Source organism: Aedes aegypti, unplaced genomic scaffold, assembly GCF_002204515.2.
Source record: "Aedes aegypti strain LVP_AGWG unplaced genomic scaffold, AaegL5.0 Primary Assembly AGWG_AaegL5_hic_scaff_429_PBJ_arrow, whole genome shotgun sequence".
Taxonomy (NCBI): Eukaryota; Metazoa; Arthropoda; class Insecta; order Diptera; family Culicidae; genus Aedes; species Aedes aegypti.
The window spans coordinates 23123-48843 of NW_018736098.1; the positions used below are offsets into that span (position 1 = coordinate 23123).

General features: G+C 40.5%; 1 protein-coding gene across 1 annotated transcript in view; it reads right to left on the reverse strand.

Annotated features, from left to right (window-relative positions):
- Positions 1-316: 316 nt before the first annotated feature.
- LOC5566333 (titin) overlaps positions 317-25721 on the reverse strand; it is a 31619-nt gene continuing 6214 nt past the window's right edge. Inside the window, 7 exon segments of the mRNA XM_021856873.1 lie at positions 317-3128; positions 16350-17679; positions 17742-18075; positions 19062-19248; positions 19307-19478; positions 19539-19773; positions 19835-25675. Coding sequence (XP_021712565.1) covers positions 2982-3128; positions 16350-17679; positions 17742-18075; positions 19062-19248; positions 19307-19478; positions 19539-19773; positions 19835-25675 — 8246 coding nt within the window. The 3' untranslated portion in view covers positions 317-2981.

The window sequence follows — 25721 nt, forward strand, 5'->3', positions numbered from 1 at the left end:
AAATTTTCGCTAGTGCAAAAAGGTTTCCAAACGTTGCACAACATTGTAGAATTGTTCGTGCTCACCTAAGCAGTTTGGATAACGATCAGCCAAAACCAGATGGCTTGAAGCGTATGTATTTATCCGAGGGCGCCACTAGCATCTGCTGTAACTCGTTTGTTGCTAAGATCAAGGTTTAGCCGGTTTATGCAGTAAATCTATGCCAAGATCCAAGTAGACAGATTGCTGATCGATTACAGCCTCTACATCATCCACCTCTCGTCTCCACATCATCTGAACTCACCGACAAGTCGAGCGAAAAGTAAAAAGATCCTAATTTTATGCCATTTTCAGAAACTTTATTACCGTTATTCTGTGCTTTATTACGGGTTTTTCCTCTCTTAAGTTACAAAATCTTCATCTTTGCCTCAAGCGCCAATTTCCTGGCTACCTCTTTTTCTACTATTCTACATATAATGGGTGTATTTTTTGCTGCTTTAATTTTTCGCTCTCATAAAGCAGCACTTTTCCGTCACCAGCCGTTTGCGTTTTTTAATTCTCGAGAGTGTCGCTAGCCAAGGGGTCGACCCAGAGCCAAGAGGTAAGTAACCGCCTCATTAAAATAAACCACAATTTTCAACAAAAATTGTTTTTGCGATTCGCGTGAAGAGAAAAAAATCAAAATAAATAAAGACAAAACTCAAAGAAAAGTCTGTTATTTTTTTCGTTATCCGAAATCTCACGAATGGTTTTTCCCCTAGCTGGAAGTGCTAAAACTCTCGAAGTGGAAAACTGTTGTAACCTGTCATAGATCTCCGCAATTTACAGCTCATTTTCAGAATGAGGAAACTTGAAAACTAGTTCATTCCCGCGGGAAGGGAGAAAGTTCCCTCGGAAAAGCGACCAGCAGGAAAAGAAGACCGTTTGAAGATCGTTATTTAAGCCGAGGGAGCAGGCACTAGAAGAAATATGAAAACACGCTTCACGCGAAAATCGAGGTAGGCGAGCGCTAAAAATAAATTCTTGCCCGAAAATGTGGAAAGCATTATGCTGGTACGCGGATGCGCATAGATTTAACGGCATGAAAACGGGAAATTGGGGAGCAGAGGCAGCCTCCCTTCATTTTTCACACGTTCGATTACGATCGGTTTCCACCGGAGTGCGACTGTGACTCATGTTTGGAATATTTTCCACACATCGCAATGTGCGATCTACCTTGCGAGGCACACGTTTGTGGTTTTGCACACGGTACACGGCTTAAAAAAATAACTGCTCGAATTTGAGTAAATTTTGCACGCCACACCTTTGGTTGTTTTTATGGCAACCACCAATACAGAAAAAGGGCATTCAATTAATTTTAAAGCGAACGTTTCATGACAGGTTTCTGCTCTGATTTTCATTTGGGACGACGCTCTGGCTGGCGAGACAAGGAGAAAAGAACTGCTCGAAAGAGCGTAGTATCGGTTGGTCGGTCTCGTGTACGAAGTGGCAATCACTGAAGCGATTTCGGTCAACGGGGGACTAGAACAGCACGGAGGGAAATATTTTAAGAAATGCATTTTGAAAATCACAAAGACAAATCGATCAAAGTGAGCGAAGAAGGAAATCTGCCCCCTTGCCATTCCACTTGAAATCAGTTGTTTTTATTCAATTTGAACATCCAAATTCGCAACCTGACATTTCGAAGCCCTGCCGACGAGGGGTGTGCCAATTGTCGTAGCGCACACTGCCCGGGTGGAGAGCAGAATTGTTTACGTTGATTTTGTATCAAATTTATATATTAAAAGTGTATGTTTTGGGACCGTCGTTCGGGATAACCGCTTTCGCACGACGGGAAAGCAGTCGAAGACAAGCCAATTCGTGTTCTGACGTTTTCGATTTTGTTATTTTTTTTTTGGTATTCTTTGACGTATTCAGTTTCGGTGGATGGAGGACCGAAACCGATCAATGATTGCCATTTTATTTTCGAAATTATTGAACATACGTAAAAATCAGATGTTTTGTTTGGTAAAAAATTGCTTGCAAATTTATTTCTTAAGCTGCAGGGATTTATCACTAGCGTTTTTTGTTTGTTTTTCTTTAAATTGCTATAAAGTTTGTGTTAAATAAGCTAAAATATATAATAGTTGTATAAACTTCATTGTATGAATAGTTAAAGTAGTTTAATAAATAAGGGGCGCAATAAATAAATAATTAACGTTCTTCTTCTTCGTGAAACGATTGGTGTTCAAGGGTATTTGACGACTAGTAAGGAAGTGGCCTGTTACGATGTAGTTTTTTTTCCATATCTATATGCACTCACGCTGGTAGCTTTGCAATCTTACAGACTACTTTGATTAATGGTGTTGGTTTCCAGAAAAGACAATTGTAAACATACAACAGAAATGTGACAGTCGTTGGAAGAAAACACGGAAACAAAATAACTGCTCAGTTTTTGGATCGCGCGTTTGTTCGGCACGGTTTTGCACTAACTACAACAACTCGCTTGACTTTGTTTTTGAATTGTTAAGACAAACAACACTCATCGGACAATTATTGTATCTTTTGCTTTTTGGAAACGCGCTTGCTTCCACACAATTTAGACTATTAAAGCTGATGCCGCGGGGAACAAACTTATCTAGAACTATATCTTCATCTATTGTCGTTGTTTCGAGAAATCTGCCGTTTCTGGGTTTGAAATCATTTTCATGTTTTTGTTTTCTGCTGTTGTATGTTTCCATCCATTCCGTTTGACATATTCGGTTATTCTACCAATCACACGCAAGATTCGGTTTCGCGCCACTACGTGATGTGTTAGCTTTGTTTTTGGTTTTCATTTCTTTTTGTCAGTTACTCAAACAATAGCAAAAACAAGAACCAAAAACTGTAGAAAATGACATTGTTTTGCTTGTTGTAACGAAGAAAGTACACAAGTAATAAAAAAAGAGGAAACGAAAAACCAACAACTCAAATAGAGACAGAGAGCTTCCAAGAGAGCGATTGGTTACGGGTTGTGGTGTTATTTACTGGGCATTCTTACTTTTGACTATCAGTTTGGCGGACGTTTCGACCTGGCCGGCCGATGTCGTTATTCGGCAGGTGAACAGGCCCGAGTCCTCCTCGTACGTCGTTCCGATCAGCAGCACGGCGTTAGAGCCCTCGGTGATCATCTGGAATTGGTAGAAAAAGGGGTTAGAACTATGCTTGTTGCATAAAACATGGTAGTATTGATGGGATGTTGTATAAGGTTCTGAAGCCCTATTATGATTTTTGTATCAAACGCTCAAGCTTGCTCTAGAAATACATATTTACTCAATTTCTGAGCGTTTAGAATTTTCCCTTATTTTTTTTTCGAATTTGTGTGGCATCCCTAGATTTAAACTTAAATTTAGGGGATAGTTATGTTTTCCGTGTACATTATCAAAATGTCAGATTGGAACATGTTGTGTAGAAACTAAAGCCCTAATGGGTTATTGCTAATGGAATCAACGTGAGGGCTTTTAGAAATATGCCAGTATGTTGAAATTTTGGTCCAAATTTAAAATAAAAATGTAATGCTGAATTACAGTCAACTCTCCATCATTCGATATTAAAAGGACAACCGAGTAAGGGGTGTTCAAGTTAACATAATATCACCTGTAGCTTATATTAGAGTGAAAAGATTTACTCAAGTAGTTGCAGGCACACGCTCTGTCCTGTTTTTTTACTTTTCAAAAGATTTAGGATCCTAGGGCAGTGATTAACTTTGAAAAGATCGTCTTTTTAAAGTATTCGAACCCTATGAGCAGAATGTTAATGAAGAGAATCTAAATGTAGATAGAGAATTGTACTGCTTGATTCTGCCTCAATTGCGTTATCTTTTGACAGATACGCGTATTTCGACTAACACTTGTAGCCTCATTTACTCGCATTGTTACAAAAACACAAAAATATAACAAAATAATTGTTAAAGAAATGTTTAACAATACTTTTTTTTGGTATCTAGTGCTGGCCGAATGGAAGTGTGAGATTAACGATAGAACAGATACCCCAATCACTGATTATTCAATATGACATATTCAATCATTAATCAAATATTTCAATATCTTTCCTATTGATTTTGGCTAGTTGAGATTTGTTAAAACACATCGTTCCAAAATGCAAAAATCTTTTAGTTTCAAGGTATTCTAGTTTGATCTAAATTGTGTGGAATCGGATAGGGTAAACGTATCCAAGTTCGATTCATCAGACGAAGTGCTGTCATCAACCTCCACAGCTATTTGACCTAGTTATGTACAACGTTTTAGCTCAAAAAACAGTAAAAGGTTCACAAGTGAAAATGTACACATCATCCACCATCCAGCTATTTTCGGAAATTGACAAATTTGAGCACATCAATTCCGAGCGATAATTGAACGTCTAACGAGATCGCAATAAGCACCTTCCCGAGCAGTGACACGCTTTCTAATGTCTGGCCATAAGCCTTTCCAAGTAGCCATGGAATCGAATCGAAAATTTTGACCCATTGCCAGAATGCGGCGCGGAATCCATGAAATTGGATGACTTTTTCACCACGAGTCGGGTTTTGTTCTTGAACTACTACTATTAGGACACGAGACAAGTGTAAACGTCTTGTTGTGTCCTCCCCTCGGATCGACATGTCCGGAATACTTAGATGTGCACCTGGTTCCGATGCTTGGCTTTTTCTCGCAGGTGAAAATCGTTCTGCAACGTTGAAACCATTAGAAAAATCTATTTTGGAGATCGGAGATGCACGGCTGAGGACACCCACGCTCCCGAGACCTGAGTGATGAAGATCAGAAGCGTCTCATACCAATTAACATTCTCGATTAGATTCCCCTGTCTAGAAACGGAATTTGGAGAAACAAGCACTGGGACTGTGCATGCGTCATGGTTTGGAACGTTTGTAGTGCACTTTTGATCTCTTCTTTTCCTGACACGTAAATCACTTTTGCGAAGAGTTTGATTTATTGTGACACGGGGAGCAGATGAAAGTGAATGTGGCGGAGCGTGGGTTGAGTCTTAAATAATCTTGATGGAGGTTTGGGGTGTGTCCGGCTTTCAACCCTCTTTTTGCCTTGTTTAAATTTTCGATATATTTACTATTTTTCGCTAGAGTCGATCTTAGGTCATTTTTGTTAATCATTCATTCATTCTGTAAATATTATGATTTTGATTTAAAATTTCATAATTTTGAAATTTTGTCTTTTGAGCGCCATTAATTGCTAATTATTAGCTCTTTTTTGGAAATTATTCTATATTCCGAGAAATTAACAGAAAAGCAAATAAACAATAGGGGTACAAGTATATTCCGTTTTTATCAACACGATCGGCGATTTTCAGTTGACAAAAACGGAACCGTGACAAAAACGGAACAATTTTCTTAGACAAAATATTTTACAAATATGAAATGGAACTTGCAGTTTCGTCAGGATAATGCACATATTCATCATATAAATGCACAGTATTGATGTTTAGGAGCTGTGAGGAGCATTTAGATTATTCATTCTTATAGGTTCATAATGAAAGTTGATTGCAGAGTCCTATCAATCAATATGATTTTGTAATAAATCATAAATAGTTTTGGTTTTCTTGGTTAGAAACAATAAATGTAATATAGAATATTAAAATGATAATCACATAAATGTTCTTTACATCACAAGGTTCGTCATGTTTGTAAAAATAACTACAAGGAAGTAGGGCAAGCTGATCATTTTTTTTAAGAAAGATTAAACAAGAAACATATTTTTTTTCTACTGTTTATCTTCATCCTTTTGCTTCTTCTTCTTTATGGCATTACATCTCAACTGAGAAAGAGCCTTCTTCTCAGCTTGATGTTCTTATAAACACTTCCGCTGTTATCAACTGAGAGTTTTTTTTTGCCAAGGAACATTTTTTGAATTTTTGAGCAACATCCGACTGATGATTAAATGTGAAGTTATGATGCGAAAGTTTTGAAAATTGAAATGAATATTTACGGTTTCCTGTGCTTTGAATTGATAAATTTAACAGTAAAATAAATGTGTTGATCTTTCTTCTAGAGTAATTACTACCAATTTCGACAAGGATGCACTAATCGCCCATCTAGAACAGCCCCACCATCGCCTTTTAGCTTTACGTTAGATCACAAACAGACTGGCAATAAACAAACCTTAAGTTCGTTGAGTAAAATAGTATTAAATACTAGTGGTCCCGTCAAGCTTTGTTTTGCCATCAAGTAGGCTGCTGAAAAATGGCATGCAATCCCCATACAAAACGACAGATTAGTCTCCAGGTGTTTGTCCAGTTATGATGATCCAGATGATTTTCCAAATCGTTTCCTTCACTCAAACACGTGGGAACACTTGACCAATGCAACAGTAAAATAATCACGTAAGTCTATCAGACCGTTCTTAAGGCATTTCGTGACGTACAAACACCATTCAATTTTTATTTATATAGAAGTTCATCAAAAACACACAAGTGTACAAACTCTAGAACCAGCATCACCAAATAAGAACTTTTTGTTAAGAAACTCTTTTGAGCAATTCTCGCTGAAACCAGGCCGCCATCGGCACCCATCGTTAGAATTCCAATTTTATGTCACTGATCGCTAGTTTTCGATAAAACTTAAGGGTGGCCCTTTTTGTTTTCTCAAATTGGTGGACCCTTCGTACGCCAGCTAGCTGAACAGTTTGCGAAAAAGCCCTTTTTTCGATAAATCTTGGTTGTTTCTTCACGGGATATGTCTCATATTTCGCTTGGAACACATAGCACACTTAGTGGCATCGTATAGAGAAAGAATATAGCTTTCATTTGAACTCGAAAAAATTTTGGCGGGCATTTTGAATTTGGCCGCCATCTTGAATTTTGTTAGAAAAATCATTTTTTCACCATTAGCGCACCGCTAGTTTTGAATTCTGAGATCACCATCAGAAAGCTGAGGAAAAATTGCTTAAGATAGGCTACAGAAACTAGGTGAGCAATGGTATTTACCCTATGAAATGAACGATTTTCTAAATCATGTTATACGATTTTGACGTATATGGCGAGTGCAATCAATACAGAAATCTGTTTTTGTACTACAAAGAAACAAGTTTTCAACCTTTGGTGTTTTATTCGAGTCGAGTGAAGAATAAGAATATTATTTTGAGTGAAAAAATCTGGCAGCCATCTTGGATTTGACGCCATCTTGATTTTAGGTAGAAGAATGAATTTTTCATCTTGATAGCACTCAGCATGTTGAAATTAGAGGTTATCAATAAAAAAGGTTACGTATACTCTTCTTCTTTTTATTCTTAATTTTCCTGATGTTACGTCCCTACTGGAACCGAGCCAGATACTCAGCTTTATTCTATGACCTGGTTATTAAATAGGAATTTTCTTTTATAATGCGATTTCTGACAACAGAATAATTCTTCGACATATCTTTGAATTCAGTAATAATGAATAAATAAATTCAATAAATGAAAACCGTCCAAAATAATTGATTGTATTAAACAAACATTTTTTTTACCATATGCATTGTTGTTCATTGAATGAAGTTTATAGATTGCGCGTCGGGACATTAGTAAGTCTTGTGGTAATATCTGTAGTTTTAACGTAAAACATTGACAAAAGTGCATTAATTCAGAATGGAAATCTTAAATTTTGAAGCAAATAAACATCCTTGATTTTCTGAGCCATAAAGTATCATTTTAAGTACCGCATGCATGTGAAATATAGCGAGATTGAAAGATGAGAAGCAGGTTTTGTTCTAATGTGGAAGTAATGCCGAAACGCAGGTGTATTATTTCGAGGTTGTAAACCCTGGCGGCCATCTTGGATTTCGACGCCATCTTGGTTTTTAGCAGTTGAATGATTTCTTACCATCTCAGTGCCCATCATGTTAAATTATGAGGCCTCCGTTAAAAAAAAACAATCAGATTCTATTTTTCTTATCTTATCTCAGCTGTTCAGCTGATTGTTCATTTCTATCAATGGTTTTAGACCAAATAAATGAAAGAAATAATGCTATTTTCAACTCGAAGATATGCAGAAGAATCATTCAGGTAGCAAATAAGCGTTAAAAATCATATTTGATAATTTGTTTTCAAAGCTAGTTAAGCTAAGGGACTGGCTCTGTTCCAGTAGGGACGTAACATCAAGAAAAAGAAGAAGAAGAAGAATAAGTGTAACGGTAGCATTAAAATTCAACATGTTGAGTGCTATCAAGGTGAAAACTCATTCTACTTCTTAAAAACAAGATGGCGTCAAAATCGAAGATGGCCGCCAGATTTTTTCACTCAAAATAATACTCCTATTCTTCATAATTCACCAACAATTGAAAAATTGTTTCTTTGTAGTACAAAAAATGATGTTTGCATTTATTGCACTCGCCATATACGTCAAAATAGTAGAACATGATTTAGAAAATCGTTCATATCATAGGGTAAATAGCATTGCTCACCTAGTTTCTGTAGCCTATCTTACGCAATTTTTCCTCAGCTTTCTGATGGTGATCTCAGAATTCAAAACTAGCGGTGCGCTAATGGTAAAAAACGATTTTTCTAACAAAATTCAAGATGGCGGCCAAATTCAAAATGGCCGCCAAATTTTTTTCGAGTTCAAATGAAAGCTATATCCTTTCTCTATACGATGCCACTAAGTTTGCTATGTGTTCCAAGCGAAATATGAGACATATCCCGTGAAGAAATACTCTAGATTTATCGAAAAATGGGCTTTTTCGCAAACTGTTCAACTAGCTGGCGTACGAAGGGTCCACCAATTTGAGAAAACAAAAAGGACCACCCTTAAGTTTTATCGAAAACTAGCGATCAGTGACATAAAATTGAAATTCTAACGATGGGTGCCGATGGCGGCCTGGTTTCAGCGAGAATTGCTCTTTTGTAAAGTTTTCTGAATAAGCGTATGGCTGTTGGTATAAGAATCCTAATTTAACTTTTAGTCTCCATGTGGGGAAAGGGTTCATGTCTGCTCAAAGCTCAACATTCCAGCAGATTTGGAATGATAAAACAATCTTCTACAGATTGCTTAGTTTTGCTGGACCTCTTCCCCTACCCCTTGGACCAGAATCTAATCAGTGGCTGTTTGTTATATTGCACAAATATAGAGTTTGAGAGATAAAAGATAACGTTCAAAATATGGCATGGTCGACAATCTTATCAAAAATAAGAATAAACTCGATCATGTCTCTTGTTGTTGCCCAAATATTCTTGAGTTTATTCTCAAGTGCATCCCTTATCAAAAATAACTGAACATATATGGGATCGTCCATTAATCATGTAAGCGGTTATGGGGGGAGCCAGGGGGATTTGGGAGCGTCCATTTATTCCGTAACGCTTTTTGTATGAAAAATTTAAAATTTTTGTATGAGCCGTAACGCTCGAGCCTACTCCCCCCCTCCCCCTAGAGCGTTACGTTATTTATGGACGGCGCCTTTGGGATATCTTGTGTGCCATACAAATTATTTTTTATTTTCATACAAAAAATCATACCCTAGGGGAAGGGGGTATATATGTCTATCAAATTTACAAAAAAAAATTTTTAATACCATTTTATATAAAAAAAGGAAAGGTCTCTGCAACTCTCTTAAATACGTATTCAACTAATCACAAATTCCAGTTGTTGTTAGGACGTGGCCAGAGCAACTTTTGATTATTGATGGATGGTTTTATCAGCCAACAAACCAAGCTAAGTTTGAAAACTCCAATTGATTAGTACATAAGAAGGAGTCAAACCTTATTGAATCGTATATGACTTCACACCTACCATGTATTGTAGATGCTCAATATTGACATAATGTCGAAAATTCAACTCTGAGGCTATCAAAAAGCATTTTAATTGCTTCAAAATAAGTATTTAGTTTATATTCTAAACATTTTGAAAATTTAAAAAAATATTTTTTTGTGTGTTGATAAAAACGGAATAATTTGTTGACGAAATCGGAGCGTGACAAAATCGGAACGTGATAAAAACAAAACATACCTGTATTCACTAAAAGCTGCGTAAAGTGAAATTATGCTTAACTTGGGCAAAGAAACATTTCACATGAAATATTCCTCCTCTGATTCTATTGGACGTCAAATGAGAGATTTTTAATCTAGTCACCCACTGAAAACGTCAGCTATGTTCTCAAAAATAACTTTGTTTTATAAGTTTTTATGTACGATCTAGAAACTCCGGTACAATTCAGCCGTTCCTACATTATTATTGAAGGTAAACATTTAACCTAAGGCAATCTATGAGTCCATCTATGGACCCATCGAAAAACACCAAGATATGTATATTTGTTTCTAGGACTTTCGTGGGAGCATCTGGAGCTGGTTCCGAATCGACAGCGAGTTTAAACCAGTTAACGATAAGACAAACTTACCCACAAGTTATCTTCCTAATTCCCCAGCAGTGTACTGCCCATACTCGCATAACAGTCCCATATTATATGGGATTTCCTATATAAATGGGACTGTTATGCGAGTATGGGCAGTGTAGCTTATAATAAAAATTAAATTTAGTCCGATACCGATTTCAAATTCTGCAGTACCGTTTGTCGTCAATCGAACGTGTTACACCAAACACAACCCCCTCCCCGTCTCAAATATGATAACTCTTTCTGGCCAATTCAAATGTATATCCAAGTTCCTTTTATTTGTAGACTTGTTTAAAATCATTATCTGATGTTAGACATTCTTCAATATCCCAAACTTTTTGGAACACATAATAAAACCAAATATGAGCTTTAAACATCCGGTACAACCAGTAATGGCGATGGGTTTTGTACAGTATATTCTATATTTGAATTTACTGTTAGCCCTTATAACTGTGGGCTTCGTAGCCGTGCGGTTAGCGGCATCAGTCGTTTAGACGTATTGTGCTACGAAGTGTGGGTTCAATTCCTGCCCCAGTCGGAGAAAAATTTTCGTCAAAACGTAAAATTCTTCACTGGTCCACTGGTCGTTCTGTGTGTCCGTTGTCTAATGTTAGTTATGTTCAGTCTGTGCAGCCTATGGCTGAAGACGGTGTACCGTTTTGACTCATATTCCGAACACTTAAGGCCAACAGTGACTTCAAATGCATCTGATGTGCATAAATTACCTGATATTTGTGAAAATTTTAATTTCTTCGCAAAGTCTAACTGTTAGCTGTTGGGTGTGCCGATAAAAATGTTTATTTAAACATGTTCAGTATTGTTTTTACGTAAAAGCATGGTACAACATTTTGATTCAAATGCCGAACACTGTGTGCATTCTGTCTCATATTCCGAACACCTTGATTCAAATTCCGTACAGCACGAGTAAATCGTATTCAAATGACTAATTCATAAATAAATTTATCTGAGCTAGTTTTACTGACCTCAAACTAGAGAATCATCACTACTCCCGAGGTATAAAACAGATTGGAATATGCTTAAAATTAATTACAATTTACTTCCATTTCCTGTCGATTTGATGACATATTTCAGCGAAACATTTCAACCAAATTGCCATACAAAAACCGGGTGTTCGGAATATGAGTCGGTTCGGAATTCGAGACAAAACGGTAAATTGTCTTTAACTTTAGACTGGGCGCAACGATCCAGGTTCTTATTTTGTGAAATTGACTGATTTTAATTGTGTCGTAATATACAATAAATGTAAAAAATTGCGGATGAAACTTCACATGTGGATTGTCACAGTAGTAATTTTGCAATGTGAACAAAATATGTGAATGCAATATGTGCAAAGGTATTCGTTCCAATGGAAGCTAGTAGGTAACATTCATATTTTAGATCAATACTACATGTATTTGTGTTATTTTTATCTAATAGTCATATTAGTCGATTTTCAAATTTCATATGAATAATTTAGTTCTTGTTTAATTGCAACAGTAAAATCCAGTACAGCGCCTTCCCGATTTTAGCAACACCCGATTTTGTCTACCCCCGATTTTAGCAATATCCGTTTTTGGCAACATTTTCTTCCCGATTTTGGCAACACATTAATAAATATTTTCAATTGATTATTTAGTACTGGAACCTAACATTTTGAGGTAAAACAAAGTGAAAATAAGTCAAAACGAAAATGGTGGTGACCATTGTGAGCTAAAAAAAAACGTAATGTTGAACGTACTTAGGAGTAGAACTTGCAATTTTTTTGTTTTTATTTTGTTTGTATTTCTTAACATAGCAATCGGATCATTTGTGGCGGTCTGATGAGCCTGAAAATGTTTTCAAATTATTGATCAGTTAATCTATAAAAAAATGAATAATTAGTGAGTTATTTCTTTTAGGCATTTTTGTCGGCATTTCAATAACAGTTCTTTAGGAAAATAATGAGAAAGTTTGCTCATAACTCTAGATAACAATTTGCGCAAAACGTTGGGAATGGGGTTTGACATAGTCATTGAAAAACGTTTATGGAGGAATTCTACTAGCGAATATAAGAAGAGTCCATGTTAGAAATAGTGTAGTTTCCTCCTTCCCGTCGCATCCATCCATTTGGAAATTTTCTCCAGCAATCTAAACAAGATTGGCGCTTTTTAACAACATCCTTGCGACAGCTTGAAGGTGATATAGGAATAATAAAAAAATCACCAAACGAAATTACTGTTACTAAAAATAAACGTTAAATTTCAGACATTATGCTGCAAGAAGAAAAACGTAATGATTTTTATTTTTTTCCACTAATTCCGTGAAATCAAAGCCAAAATTCCGCAGAAATGAATTCTAAAATTGTATGCCTATTATATGTATTATTTATTAATCAGCAAGCAGTTTCTTAAAGAATTCGTTAAAAAATCTAACGGTATTCATGTGAAATAAGAAAGTCAATTATATTTGAAATTTTAGCAGCAATCCTTTGAACAATTTTCACTAATATTTAATTATTACTGCTTATGTTGTTTCAACAATTCCTGCACAAATTACTTCTCTAACATGATTATTTTTTTCAAGAAATTCCTCCCAATCCTATGATTATTTTTTTTGCTACTCTCAGCTAAATATTTCCCGAATCACAGCAAACGAACATGAGAGATTGATGAGATCTTGTCATAAACTATATTTCTGAGTGCAAAGCGGTCTGGATAAACAACATAGGAAAAGTACCAAGATGCTAAACAACTGTGACAACAATGATTTTAGCATAAGTGCTCCATCTTTTTTCAACTTTGAACCTTGTCTTATGTAGTGAGACGTGTGGTAACAAAAATTGCACTCTATGTACAGGAAATCCCAAAAATAAACCCACTCGAAAGGATCCTGTATTCAAAATCGGCTACTTTTAATATAGTCATGCTATAAAGTTGCACATTTGCACCCTAGAACAGTCGCAAATGACCACTGAAAGTAATACCACGCTTGTACTGTGTACAACAAGTGTGCTGTTTAAATTGTGTAATTATCAGTACATAATGTCTATGCCTTTGGGTCAAAAACTGAACCGAAAAATGCCGATATTCATACTAAGTCACTCATTATGCCAAACGGCCAATATGCCAAACGGCCATTATGCCAAACGACTTTATGCCAAATCAAGGGTACGTAGAACTACATACGAGGTTTATTCAGGGCCCGTTTTTGCCATCCAAATGGCACACTGGCCCAATAGTGCTGAAAAATACGCTATTTTGGATGATATTTGAAAAGCTCTAAATTCAATTATTTTCTCCTTAAATGGAACAGTGTTCATGAAAAGATGAGGAACTAACATCATGAGAATAAATTAATCGGTTTGATAAACTTTGGACAAAGAAGGAGAACAATAATTGTAAATTATTTACTTTTTTTTTTTACTTTTTTTACACCGGTGCAAAACCTCGCTTTTCGAATACAGTATCAGCGTGGCGCTTCTGATAGTAGTCAACCGCATGATAAATGGAAGCATATAAAATACAAATTCATATCACAGAAGATTTTCTCTCGTTCATAATTATTGGTTAAAAATAAAAAGACGTATACCAATGACAAGCTCGAAGATTTGTTATCATGTTTGGAAGATATTATTAGAAGGCTTTTAGGAATAATTCTACACACTTAATTTAGTATGCCGAATCTCGGCTAATTTTAACCGAGATCCGCACAGCCGAGTAGTCGGCAAACAAATTTCCTGGGTTCTCAGTAAATTAAAGCCGAGTATCAGTTAATCGTGGTCCGTTGCTAATCAACCGGACAATTTGTTAGCTGAGTCTCTGTCAAAATCAGAAAACCGAGATTCGCACAGCCGAGCTCGTGAAAAAAATCTAAGTGTGAAGCAGGGATTCATTGGAAACTATTGACATATCCAGAGTATTCCATAGGAGAATCCTTGAAGGAATTTTTCCAAAAACTTCTGGGAAAAGGAGATTTTTCTTCTAGGAGATTATCATGACAAAGTTTCTTTAAAAATTGTTTAGCAATATTTGAACAAACTCGTTGAATAATCCTCTTGAAAAACTTTCAGAAATACTTGTAAAAATGTGGAGTATTCTCATATATGGATGAATCTCTGAACAAAATAAAATGTTTACAACCTTTGGAAAAATTAAAATTTGTGAAAAGAGTTAGTTTTTGAGGAGTTCCTTACAAAAAAAAAAAGTTAGATAAATTCCTATGCGAATTCAATTATTTTTTTTTTGGCAAAGCAGTCCTAAATGAGGCAAAACGAGGGGCTTGTACGATTGTCAATCGATAGCCACACTTCAAAGTGGTGAATGAAAAGTACATTTTAGCTTGAAAGTCTGAAGATCACATGAGGATCAAATCAATTGGTAGCGTTCTAGAACTCTTTGCTGGGCGCTTAACAGGAAGTGGAAGTGTTCACATTTACAGTCATACGAAAAAATAAATACCAACCGGCTAAGTTCTTTCCACTCAACCGGCAGATCAATTCACTCAACTCTCAGTACTAAGCTCTCTGACAACAATAGAAGCGAATGAAAAAGAGAGAAAAAATAACTCAAAAATTAATTTAAAAAACAATCATTTCCGTGTATGATTATATAGGTATTCACGTGGTCTATGAATAGAAATTCCTTAATCATGTCCCGAAGCATTCGAAAATAAAGTTTACATTGTAGTTTTGTATGCGTGATTTGCATTGGTACCATTCGGATGATGGATATTTGACATACAAATTCTCTATAATAAAGAACAAGTTACCGGAGCACATCTCCTAAAAAAATTGGTCTGGTATGGTTCATGTGGAACCGCCCAATAAACATTTCAGTGGAATAAGATTTGAACAAACCACGCTAAAGCTTATTTTAGCTGAATAAACTGTTATTAAGCAACTAATGTTACTTGGGCGGTTCCTGGAGTCCTGGCATCCATGGCACCCAAACCTTTACGATTTGTATTTTGCCAAAAGAATTAATGGATTTTGGAACACCGGAATGGCCATCGGGAAACACGTATTATGGGACCACTAAGTTTCAGCGCTGTCCGGATTTCGGAGCAAAAATGTCCGGAATTTGAAACAATAATTTTCCAGTGTCCGGATTTCGAAGCAAGACATGCCACACATTCAATGCATTTTTAGTGGTTTGTAGCCCATTCCTTGTTATTTTTAATGAATTATTGCTCTTAAAAGACAGTTGTTTTCATACTTCAACAACATTTTTGATCCCTGAAAATTAAATTCCTTGAAACATATTAGATTGAAAGTGTCTAGGTGCTTAAGTGTCCGGATTTCGAATCAGAACGGTATTGATGCGGACATGATTTGAGAATCTTTAATCATAGTCTATGTAAAAACATATTTAAACATATATGGATGATTCAGATTGCTTGTTTGGTTACAAAACTACAAGTTGTCAAAGTAAGGATCTTATGATATTTTTTAATATAGCAGGTTTCCGGTGACAAAATCTAGATGTTCTTGAGCCTCAATGACAAAATCTAGATGTTCTTGAGGGTTTTTGAAACTTGACATGTGTGCCTTTCATTCAAGCCCAACAGAACTGAAATCGGTCAATACACTGATTTTTGCGAGCTGTTTGAATTTTCGGGTGGAAAACGAACCTAAGTCGCAATTTGTTACTTTTTTTTATGGAAGCCACCTAGGGGTCATTCAAAACGTTTTATTACGCAAAAACAAAATTTCCCACAAAAGATAAATTTCAGAAATTTTATAATTGTTGGATTATTTCAATCAAAAGTTCGTTTCCCAAGTAATAAGAAAATTATATACATTCACTGTCGAAAATAGTGCTATTCAATTACATATTGCATTAAAAAAATTGTATTTTTATAAAACCTCTGCCATAGGAAAGAAAACGTGCCTCAATGCAATTGAACGGTATTTAATGCTGGTTTCACAAAAACTGGAGTTAAAAGTGATAGGGAATACATAAACAGTATACTGGAATATGTATTTCATTAGAACAACGAAACTATGTCATTTCATGATTCACATCCAATGAACAAATAAAATGGCAATCCCCTTTTTCTCACTCACCTGAAAATCGGGCGACTCCGGAATCAGCAGACCCTCGCGCAGCCACTGCACCGTCATCTTGGTCGTCGGCTTGCCAACGATCTGCGTTTTGAACTGCGCCGGGGCTCCCTCCTCCACGACACAATCCTTCATTTCGGTCAGCTTCGGCACGGTGTCCTGCATGCCTGGCGTCACCACCTTGAGGCTGGCCGTCGTATGCACTTCGCCGCCCGCATTGGACACTATGCAAAGGTATTCACCTTCATCCTCCGGGAACGCTTCCGTAATGATCAGTGTGAAGTAATCACGGTCCTTGGTCATCTGGAAGTACTTGGACGGTTTGATTTGCTTGTCACCCTTGTACCACTGAGCGGTGGGACTTGGCTTCCCAGTCACCCGTGTGCGGAACTCAACCGATTGACCTTCCGGGACGGATTTGTCCTTGAGTGGTTCCACTAGATTTGGTGGACGCTCGGTTCCGGGAGTGGCCGGTTTTTCAATGATCGGTGTGTGGGGAGTTTCCACATTGCATGAGGCGTCACAGCGGGCCTCTCCGGCACTATTGATGGCAACACATTCGTACTTTCCGGCGTCCTCAGCGTACGCTTCAATGATCAACAACGTGTAGGTGTTGTCCTCTTCCAAAACCTTGTACTTGATGTTTGGTGAAATCTTCTGTCCATTTTTCAACCAGTACACATCCAGTGGTTTAGTTCCGGAGATCTTGGCATCGAATCGGGCGAGTTGACCGGCGGTGACGCTAGTGTCCGAAATAGTGTTTACGAAGCTGGGCGGGGTAACGCCTCCTCGGCCTTGCTGCCGACGCTGTTCTACAACCAGATTAGCACTGCACTTGGCGGTTCCTCCACGGTTCTCGGCAATCACGGCAAATACAGCCGAATCTTCCATGAATACCTGACGAATAATCAAAACGGACTTGGTGCCAAAAGTATGAATCTGGAAGTCTGATGAGTTGTGGATTTGGAAGTTCTCACGGAACCACTTGATAGCGGGCATTGGATCTCCGTCGAACTCAACTTCGAAGCGGGCTTGCTCATTTTCAAACACACGGCACGGTTGAATCTTCTTGGTGAACACCGGTGGGGTAGCCGGTTTGACCGGTCCCTCTACAATACGCTCCTGAGTCGTACCCTTATGTTCAACTTCGGTGGTTTCCGTTGCCGTAATCTTGCGGATGATCTCTTTGTCATCGTAGACCTCCTTCTGGGTCTGTTTCTGTTGAGAAACGTGAACTTCTTTGCCCTGAACGGAAGTCTCCAGTGGTTCCGGAATAATCTTCTTGCGTGGTACGGTCGTCGTCTCCTGGGTTTCTGTTTCCTTTGTTTCATCTCTGAAAACGTAAGCAAAGTGGGTTAGGTTGGAAATAAGAACAAGTAGAAAAGCGCAACTTACATAGTTTCCTCATATGCAGATGCCATTCCCTTGGCGAGCGACTGGCCGACCACCTTGTCCCCAGGGATAGCGAACTGGTGCTTTTCTTCGCGGAGTCGCTGCTCCTTGACCAACTGTTCGTTCTCTACCTGGGCCAGTTTGTTATAGTACTCTTCGTTTTTCTTCTTCTTGACAGTCTTCTGCCATTCGGTCTCGCTTTCCTTCTTCTCCTTCGGCTTCAGATGCTGAGCCTTGAGACCCTTCTTCTTCTTCTTGGTTTCCTCCTGCAGCGTGACTTCCAGGTCGGTATCGAGACGATTCTTCTGGTAGGAGACCAGGTCGTAATCGTACCAGGCTGGAGACAAAGTGCAAAGTGATAAACATTTTGTGGCCTACGGGCTATGGTTAGTGCGAAGTTATCTCCGCCCGAAAGTAGAGAGCAACAGAACATTTGAAGTTTCGTTAGAGAAATGTTGTGTTACGTAGTTAACAGAGAGTTCAGACTCCGTGAATACCTGGATAGACCCGCTGAAAAGTATGCATGCTTTGCAAGAGCATTACAGATTACGGATTATTTACAGTGGCGAAATCAAACAACATGTACAAGAAAAAAAAACAGCTGGTAGAGCTTAGCCATCGCATCAAGAATACTCACCATGCGAGGATGGCTAAGCAGAATCACATACAACATCGCTATAGAGTTTAGGAATATTATTTACAGAAAGCTTTAGAAAACTACTGAGATGGTAGCAACCGATATCTAATAGACATGACGCAGAGGAACACGAAGAAGATCCGGGAAAGTCGTTATCACGGCCATTAGGGTACAGCTACGTTTGACAAGAATCCAATGAGCCCATACTTATTCTGAAGTACGATGGTGTAATCCATGTTGTTCACTACGTTGTCCTGCGTCTTCCAAGTGCGGTGTTGAAGCAGCTCCCAATTTTCTCCCGGCGAAGAGTTTCAAGCAGTTGTATTGGGAATTGGGGCGGTTTGAGGGACTTGGGGATAGGGGATTCGGTGTGTGGATGTACTATTATACAGCGGTGTATTTCCCAAGTGATTTGGGACGGTACTGATCGGTGTGGATATGGATTGAAGTGATTCAGTGCTATTGCTTAAATATGTTTAGTATTCTCCCAAAGTGAAGCGTGTAGTGTTAGTGTGTATTAAATCAAACTCCTCATAGAGAGATAACTCCGGAAGTAAAGCTCAATTGTTTGCGATATTGTCTGATATCGTTGATTCTCATTTTTATTGCAGTGGTGTGAGTGAGATAGTAGAGAAGTTTTTCGATAATCTAGATGTAGGTGTGTTTTCGTATCAGCAGGTACTTACGTCTTGGAGAGTTCTTCAACACTCCGCGGTAATCGTCACGACGTGGGGTAATCTTCAGTTCACACCTAGCGACAGCTTCGCCAACGGAGCTGCGAGCGATGACTTCGATTTTGCCGGTATCGTACTGGCGAGTCTTCGGAATATCGAAGTGATACATTCCGTCGTACGTGAGTTTGTAGCGTTGACCCTGAAATAACACAAGTATTAGGTATCTCTAATCTAGAACGAACTATCCCTTGTCTTACATTGACAACAGTGTGTCCATTGATGAGCCACATAACTCTTGGCTTCGGATGACCGGTGACACGGCAGCAGAAGCGTGCCCATTCACCTTCCTCGACTTCGATAGATTCCGGACGGCTCACGAATGCTGGTTCCTTTTTCGGTTTCTGCGACTCGTCGATAACTTCTGGAATACTGTTAACGATATTCAAACGATTAGGACAGGATTTTCCCAAATCTCAAAAGTCTACATACTTCAGGTTCCACAACGCTTCCATTTCGCGAATCTTCTGGATACTCTTCATGCCCTTTGGCAGCTGGGAATCGTAGATGATACCTGGCTTGCCCGTCGTCTTGATGATGGCTCTGGTTTCATCCATACCGTAGAGATTGGTTGCGCGGCACAGATACTCACCACTGTCCTCCGGGTAGATCCATCCGAAGTTCATCGCAACGTAGCCAAAGTCGTAGATCGGTGTGAAGCGGTTCTCTGTAATATACAACAATAGTTATTACCAATTTTCTCTCTAGTTTCAGATCAAGTCACTTACTGTACGGCAATGGTTTGCCATTGTAGAACCACTCAACCTTCATGTTCGGATCACCGACCGGGGCCAGCTGGCATTCGAACTTGGTTGCCTGCATCTCAGTCAAGCTAGTTTGATCCTTGATCTGCGTCACGAAACGAGGTGGTTGCTTACGGTCCGGATCGAACAGATCATCCTCGGTAAGGAAGATCTCTTCGGTGTACTTCTTGATCGTGGCTTCCATCTGCATTAGCGTTTCCGACTTTTGCATACCCTTTGGAATTTGGTTCTGCAGCACAATCGACGGAAGCTTCTTACAGGTCACATGAGCCTTGGTAACGTCTTCGCCATGCTCGTTAAATGCACGGCACACGTAATCTCCGGCATCTTCAATGTACACCGACAAAATGTCCAGAGATACAAAGCCCATGTCGTAGATAGTTCTGTAACGATGGCCACTTGGCAGTGGCTTTCCATTGCGGAACCATTCAACACGCAGTTTGGGATCTTCCTTTGGTTCAACGCGACACTCGAAGCGAACTGTCTCTCCTTCATCGATTGTGGTGGACTGAATCTGCGAAACGAACTTCGGTGGACCGAAGGTGCGCTCTTCCTGGGTAGCCAGGGTAACCTTTGCGCGTTCAAGTTCCTTCAGTTTGGAGGCAGTCATTCCCTCAGGCAGCTGCGAATCCAAAATGATTCCACCTCGAGATACAACGGTGACCTTGGCAGTAGTTGAAGCCGTACCCCATTTGTTCGTAGCACGACATTCGTACACTCCAGAGTCCCTCACGTAAGCGTAATCCATATCCAGGGCGATGAAACCAAAGTCGTTCAACATGTGCACACGCGATCCGGTGGCAAATGGTCTGCCGTTGTGGAACCAATCGATTCTCATCGAAGAATCACCCACTGGTTCCACGCGACAGTCAAAGTGGACTGGTCCACCTTCCGCAACATCAGTGTTATCCTTGATCTCAACAATGAACTTCGGTGGACGAGCCTCATCTTCTTCGGCCATCATCTCTTCGCGTTTGTGCAGCTGTTCTTCCAGCTTCTGAATGCTTTCCGTTCCAGTGCGGAAGTTCGATGGCAACTGTGGTTCCATGATGATGCCTTGACGACCACGGACGGTCAACTTACAGGAAACGGTAGCTTCTCCATGACTATTGGTAGCCTTGCATGTGTATAATCCCGAGTCACGCTGGTAGCATCCAGCAATTTCCAGAATGACGAAACCAAAATCGTTGATCGTCTTGATGCGAGATCCAGCCCACAAGGCCTTACCATTGTGATACCATTCAACACGCATGCTTGAGTCGTTAACTGGAGTCAAGCGACATTCGAAGTGAGCCAAAGAGTTTTCGGTCAGAGTCTGATCCGAAGGCGTGGTGATGAACTCTGGGGGCTTGCCAGAATCGTCATCGGGAGTAAGTCCTCCATGAGGAATTCCAAGTCCTTCAAGCTCTGCAATGCGTTCGATGGTGCCTTCCATACCCTTTGGCAGTTGTGACTCCAAAATGATACTACGCTTGCCTTGAACCTTCATTGTTGCAGTAGTGACAGCTTCTCCGTATTCGTTGGAAGCACGGCAAGAGTACTCTCCAGAATCCTCTGGATAAACAGGCGATATTTCCAAAATGACGAATCCAAAGTCACAGAACGTACGGAATCGAGATCCAGTCTTCAGCGGCTTACCATTCCAGAACCATTCGACCTTGAGTCTCGGATCATCGGTTGGGGTAAGTTTACCTTCGAAGTGAGCGCTTTCACCTTCGCGCAAGCTATCAATGTTCGACAGTGGCACAGTGAACACTGGAGCACGACCGCCTTCTACTCGTTCACGTTCATCGCGAGTGCGGACCAATGAATCTTCCAAAGTTTGGATCTTCTCCAATCCACCTTCCATTCCATGTGGCAATTGGGAATCCAAGATCAGATTTGCCTTCGAGACGCACTTCAGCGTTGCCTTGGTGCTGTCCGATCCGTACTTGTTCGTGGCACGGCACTCAAATTCTCCAGAGTTCTCTTCGTAGCAGTACAAAATATCCAAGATAACGATACCGAAGTCGTGGAAAGTGCGATAACGATGACCATGAGGCAGCTTCTGTCCATTCCAGTACCATTCGACGACGAGGTCTGGATCCGTAAGTGGAGTGAGTCTAGCTTCAAAGTGAGCACTTTGTCCCTCAACTAGCTTAGTAATATCAGAAATCTTGGTAATGAATCGCGGTGCTTCTCCAACGGGCGATCCTGCAGCAGTTGGCTTCATACCTGCCTGGCTTTCGAGCTCACGGATTCTAGCCAACGAATCGGGTTGCAGCGATTCCAGATATACTCCTCCCTTTCCGAAACATTTGAGTGTAGCACGGGTCGTATCTTCGCCATACTTGTTCGACGCCTTGCAGATGTACTCTCCAGAATCGTGGCTTTGGACATACGCGATATCCAGAAGCACATATCCGAAATCGGAAACAGGCTTGATTCGGTTGGAATGGCGCAGCGGCTTGCCATTGTGGAACCATTCGACCTTCAGATCTGGATCGTTGACTGGAACCAAAGTGCACTCGAAGTGAGCCGATTGGCCGTCCTTCAGGCCCTCCAAGTTCTGAATCTGCGTAGTGAAACGTGGTTTCTGTCCAGCGGACTTATCAACGCATTCAAGATGAACACTGATTTCAGCAGTTCCCCACTTGTTGGTGGCACGACAACTATAAGTTCCAGAGTCTTCGATCTTGGTACCCAGAATTTCGAGCACAACCATTCCAAAGGCATAAACGGTACGGACACGATGACTTGCTTCCAAGGTCTTGCCATTGTAGAACCATTCAATGACCATGGTCTGATCGCCAGTTGGAATCAACGTTGCATCAAAGTGAGCAATTTCTCCTTCAACGTTAGCAACGGTAACAAATTCGGAAGTGAATCTCGGAGCATGTCCTCCTTCTGCTTCGGTTTGTGCGGCTTCTTGTCTGCGCAGCGACTCTTCCAGATCCTGAATCTTTTCCAATCCCTCAGTGCCCTTCGGGTGCTGGGTACGCTCAATGAGGCTTTCTTTGGTAACGCAGTACACGGTGGTCGAGGTAAACGCTTCTCCAGAATAGTTGTAGGCCTTGCATGTGTAGGTACCTTGGTCACGTTCATACACTTCGGTCAAATCAAGAGTAACGAATCCAAAGTCGTTCGTCATCTTGAAGCGTGATCCATGTTGAAGAACCTTTCCGTTGAAGTACCATTCGATCTTGAGGTCTGGATCGTCCTTTGGTTCAACTTGTCCCTCCAAGTGTAGCGACTCAGCCTCGTTGAGTCTGAACTCGGACTGCAGCTCGACGGTCCATTTCGGTGCAGGGAATGCACCTTCTGGCTTCGATTCTTGACGCTTGTAGCGATTTGCCAGAGCAGCTTCCGTATCTTGAACGGCTTCCAGTCCAGCCTTGCCCATCGGATGCTGAGTATCCAAATACATGGTTGTAGTGCTAGTGCACCTCAGCGATCCAGATGTCGACGCTGAGCCCTTGTTGTTGGTAGCCTTGCATGTGTAGATTCCAGAATCTTCAGCATATGCTCCAGTGATATCCAGCGAAACAAATCCAAAGTCATATGTGGTCTTGAAACGGGAACCAGTTGGCAGTGGCTTGCCATTGACGAACCACTCGATCTGCATAGTAGGGTCCTTTGATGGTTCAACATTACATTCAAAGTGAACGTTAGCGCCTTCCTTGCATTCCACATTGTTCAAATGAGTGACGAACACTGGCGATTCGAACTGTGGCTCTGGTGTTCCCTTGTAAGCTGCACGAGGTGCCTCCAAATCACTAATCTTCTGAACGGAAGCTGGGTGCATCGTATCTCCCAACAGCCAATGGCTTCCTTCAATCTTCAATGTTGCAGTTGAAACGGCTTCGCCATGATTATTGGTAGCCTTGCAAGTATAGATAGCTGAATCATCGGCACGGAGTCCATTGATTGACAAGGTCACTAGACCAAAATCGAAAGTGCTACGGATTCTGGCTCCAGTGGTGATCGCCATGCCATTCTTGAACCATTCAATTCTAAGGTTAGGATCGGCACGTGGTTCGACCTGGGCTTCCAAGTAAACATGCTGACCTTCCTGGAGTTTATCGTGACTTTCCAAATGCGTAGTAAATACTGGGGCCTGCTGTGGAGTTGTGTCGACAAACATATCTGGGACACGGTTCATTGCAGCTTCCTTGAGCTGAATCTTTTCCCAGGCTTCTGGCAGAAGTGGCTCGCCGGCAATCGACGACTTCGACTTGATCTTCATCGTAGTCGAAGATACGGCCTCTCCAGCCTTATTGATTGCCTTACACATGTAAACTCCAGAGTCCTCCGACACAACTGAATTGATGTCCAAAGTAACAAATCCGAAATCATTGGTTGTGCGGAAACGTGATCCAAGCTTGAGCTCAACTCCATTGACGTACCATTCGTACTTCATGCTAGCGTCACCAACTGGAACTACTCGAGCCTCGAAATGAGCATGCTGACCTTCCCACAACTCGGAGGGTCCAGTCAATAGCTGCGTGAAGATTGGCTTTTCGAATCCAGCTTCTTGTTCCTCGGGACGTGGAGCATGTGGTTGTTCGAGCTGGATGATCTTCCTCATGCCTTCTGGATGCTGTGAGTCCATTTGGATGCTTGCCTTCGTGCGGATTCTCATCGATGCAGTAGTGACAGCTTCTCCGAGAGGATTGATAGCACGACACATGTAAACACCTTCGTCTTCTTCGCGAACGTGGGTGAGATCCATCGATACATATCCAAAGTCGTGTTGTTTGGTTATACGAGAACTGTCTTCCAATGGTTTTTCATTTCTGTACCATTCGACCTTTAGATTTGGATCTCCAACTGGAATCAGGCGGCACTCGAAGTGAGCAGTTTGTCCTTCGGCGACAAAGTCAATATTCTGCAGTGGCTGTGTGAACACTGGGCGCTGCTTAGTAACGGCATCCTGAATCTCTGGGCGTTTGAAAGGAGCAGCTCCTTCCAGTTGCTTAATTTTATCCAGACCTTCTGGATGCTGAGTATCCGAGATGATCGATCCCTTGGCAGTAACTCGCATGTTAATAGACGACTTGCACTGTCCCTTTGCATTAATGGCCTTAACAGTGTACTCTCCAGCATCTTCGGCAACGACGTGTTGAATATCAAGAGCAACATATCCGAAATCGAAGGTAATGTGGAATCTCGCTGCAGACTGAAGTGGCTTTCCATTGTGATAGAACTCGATACGTAGATTTGGATCATGTATCGGTTCAACTTGAGCTTCAAAGTGAGCAGTCTGACCCTCGTGGATTTCGGTTGTTCCTCTGAGCTCGGTAACGAAACGTGGAGCAGTAACATCGGGTTCTTCAAGCTCCAGACGCGATGGACGTGCTTGGGCTTCCAATTTCTGGATCTTCTCCAAACCATCCGGATGCTGCGAATCGAAGATGATGCTACGCTTGTTAACCACACGGATGTTGCAAGTACTGACGGCTTCTCCAACCAAATTGGTTGCCTTGCACATGTAGGTACCACTGTCCTCACCGTAGACGTACAGAATATCCAACGCAACGTAACCAAAGTCGTGAGTCGTGCGGAAGCGATGTCCTGCCCGGATAGCTTTGCCATTGATGAACCATTCAATTTTCAGGTTCGGATCGTTGATCGGCTCAACGCGGCATTCCAGATGGGCATAGTCGCCTTCCTTCAGGTTCTCCAAGTTGGTCAGCGGGGTCAAGAACACAGGTTTCTGCTTAGCTGGTTCAACTTCTGGTGTCTTTGGCTTCTGGTAGCTCTCCAGTTCCTTAATCTTCTGCAGACGCTGTTCATCCAAAGTCTCCAAATATAATCCAGCATTTGCTAAAATTGGTAAAAGAATAATATTAATTACGATTTTATTTTTTAA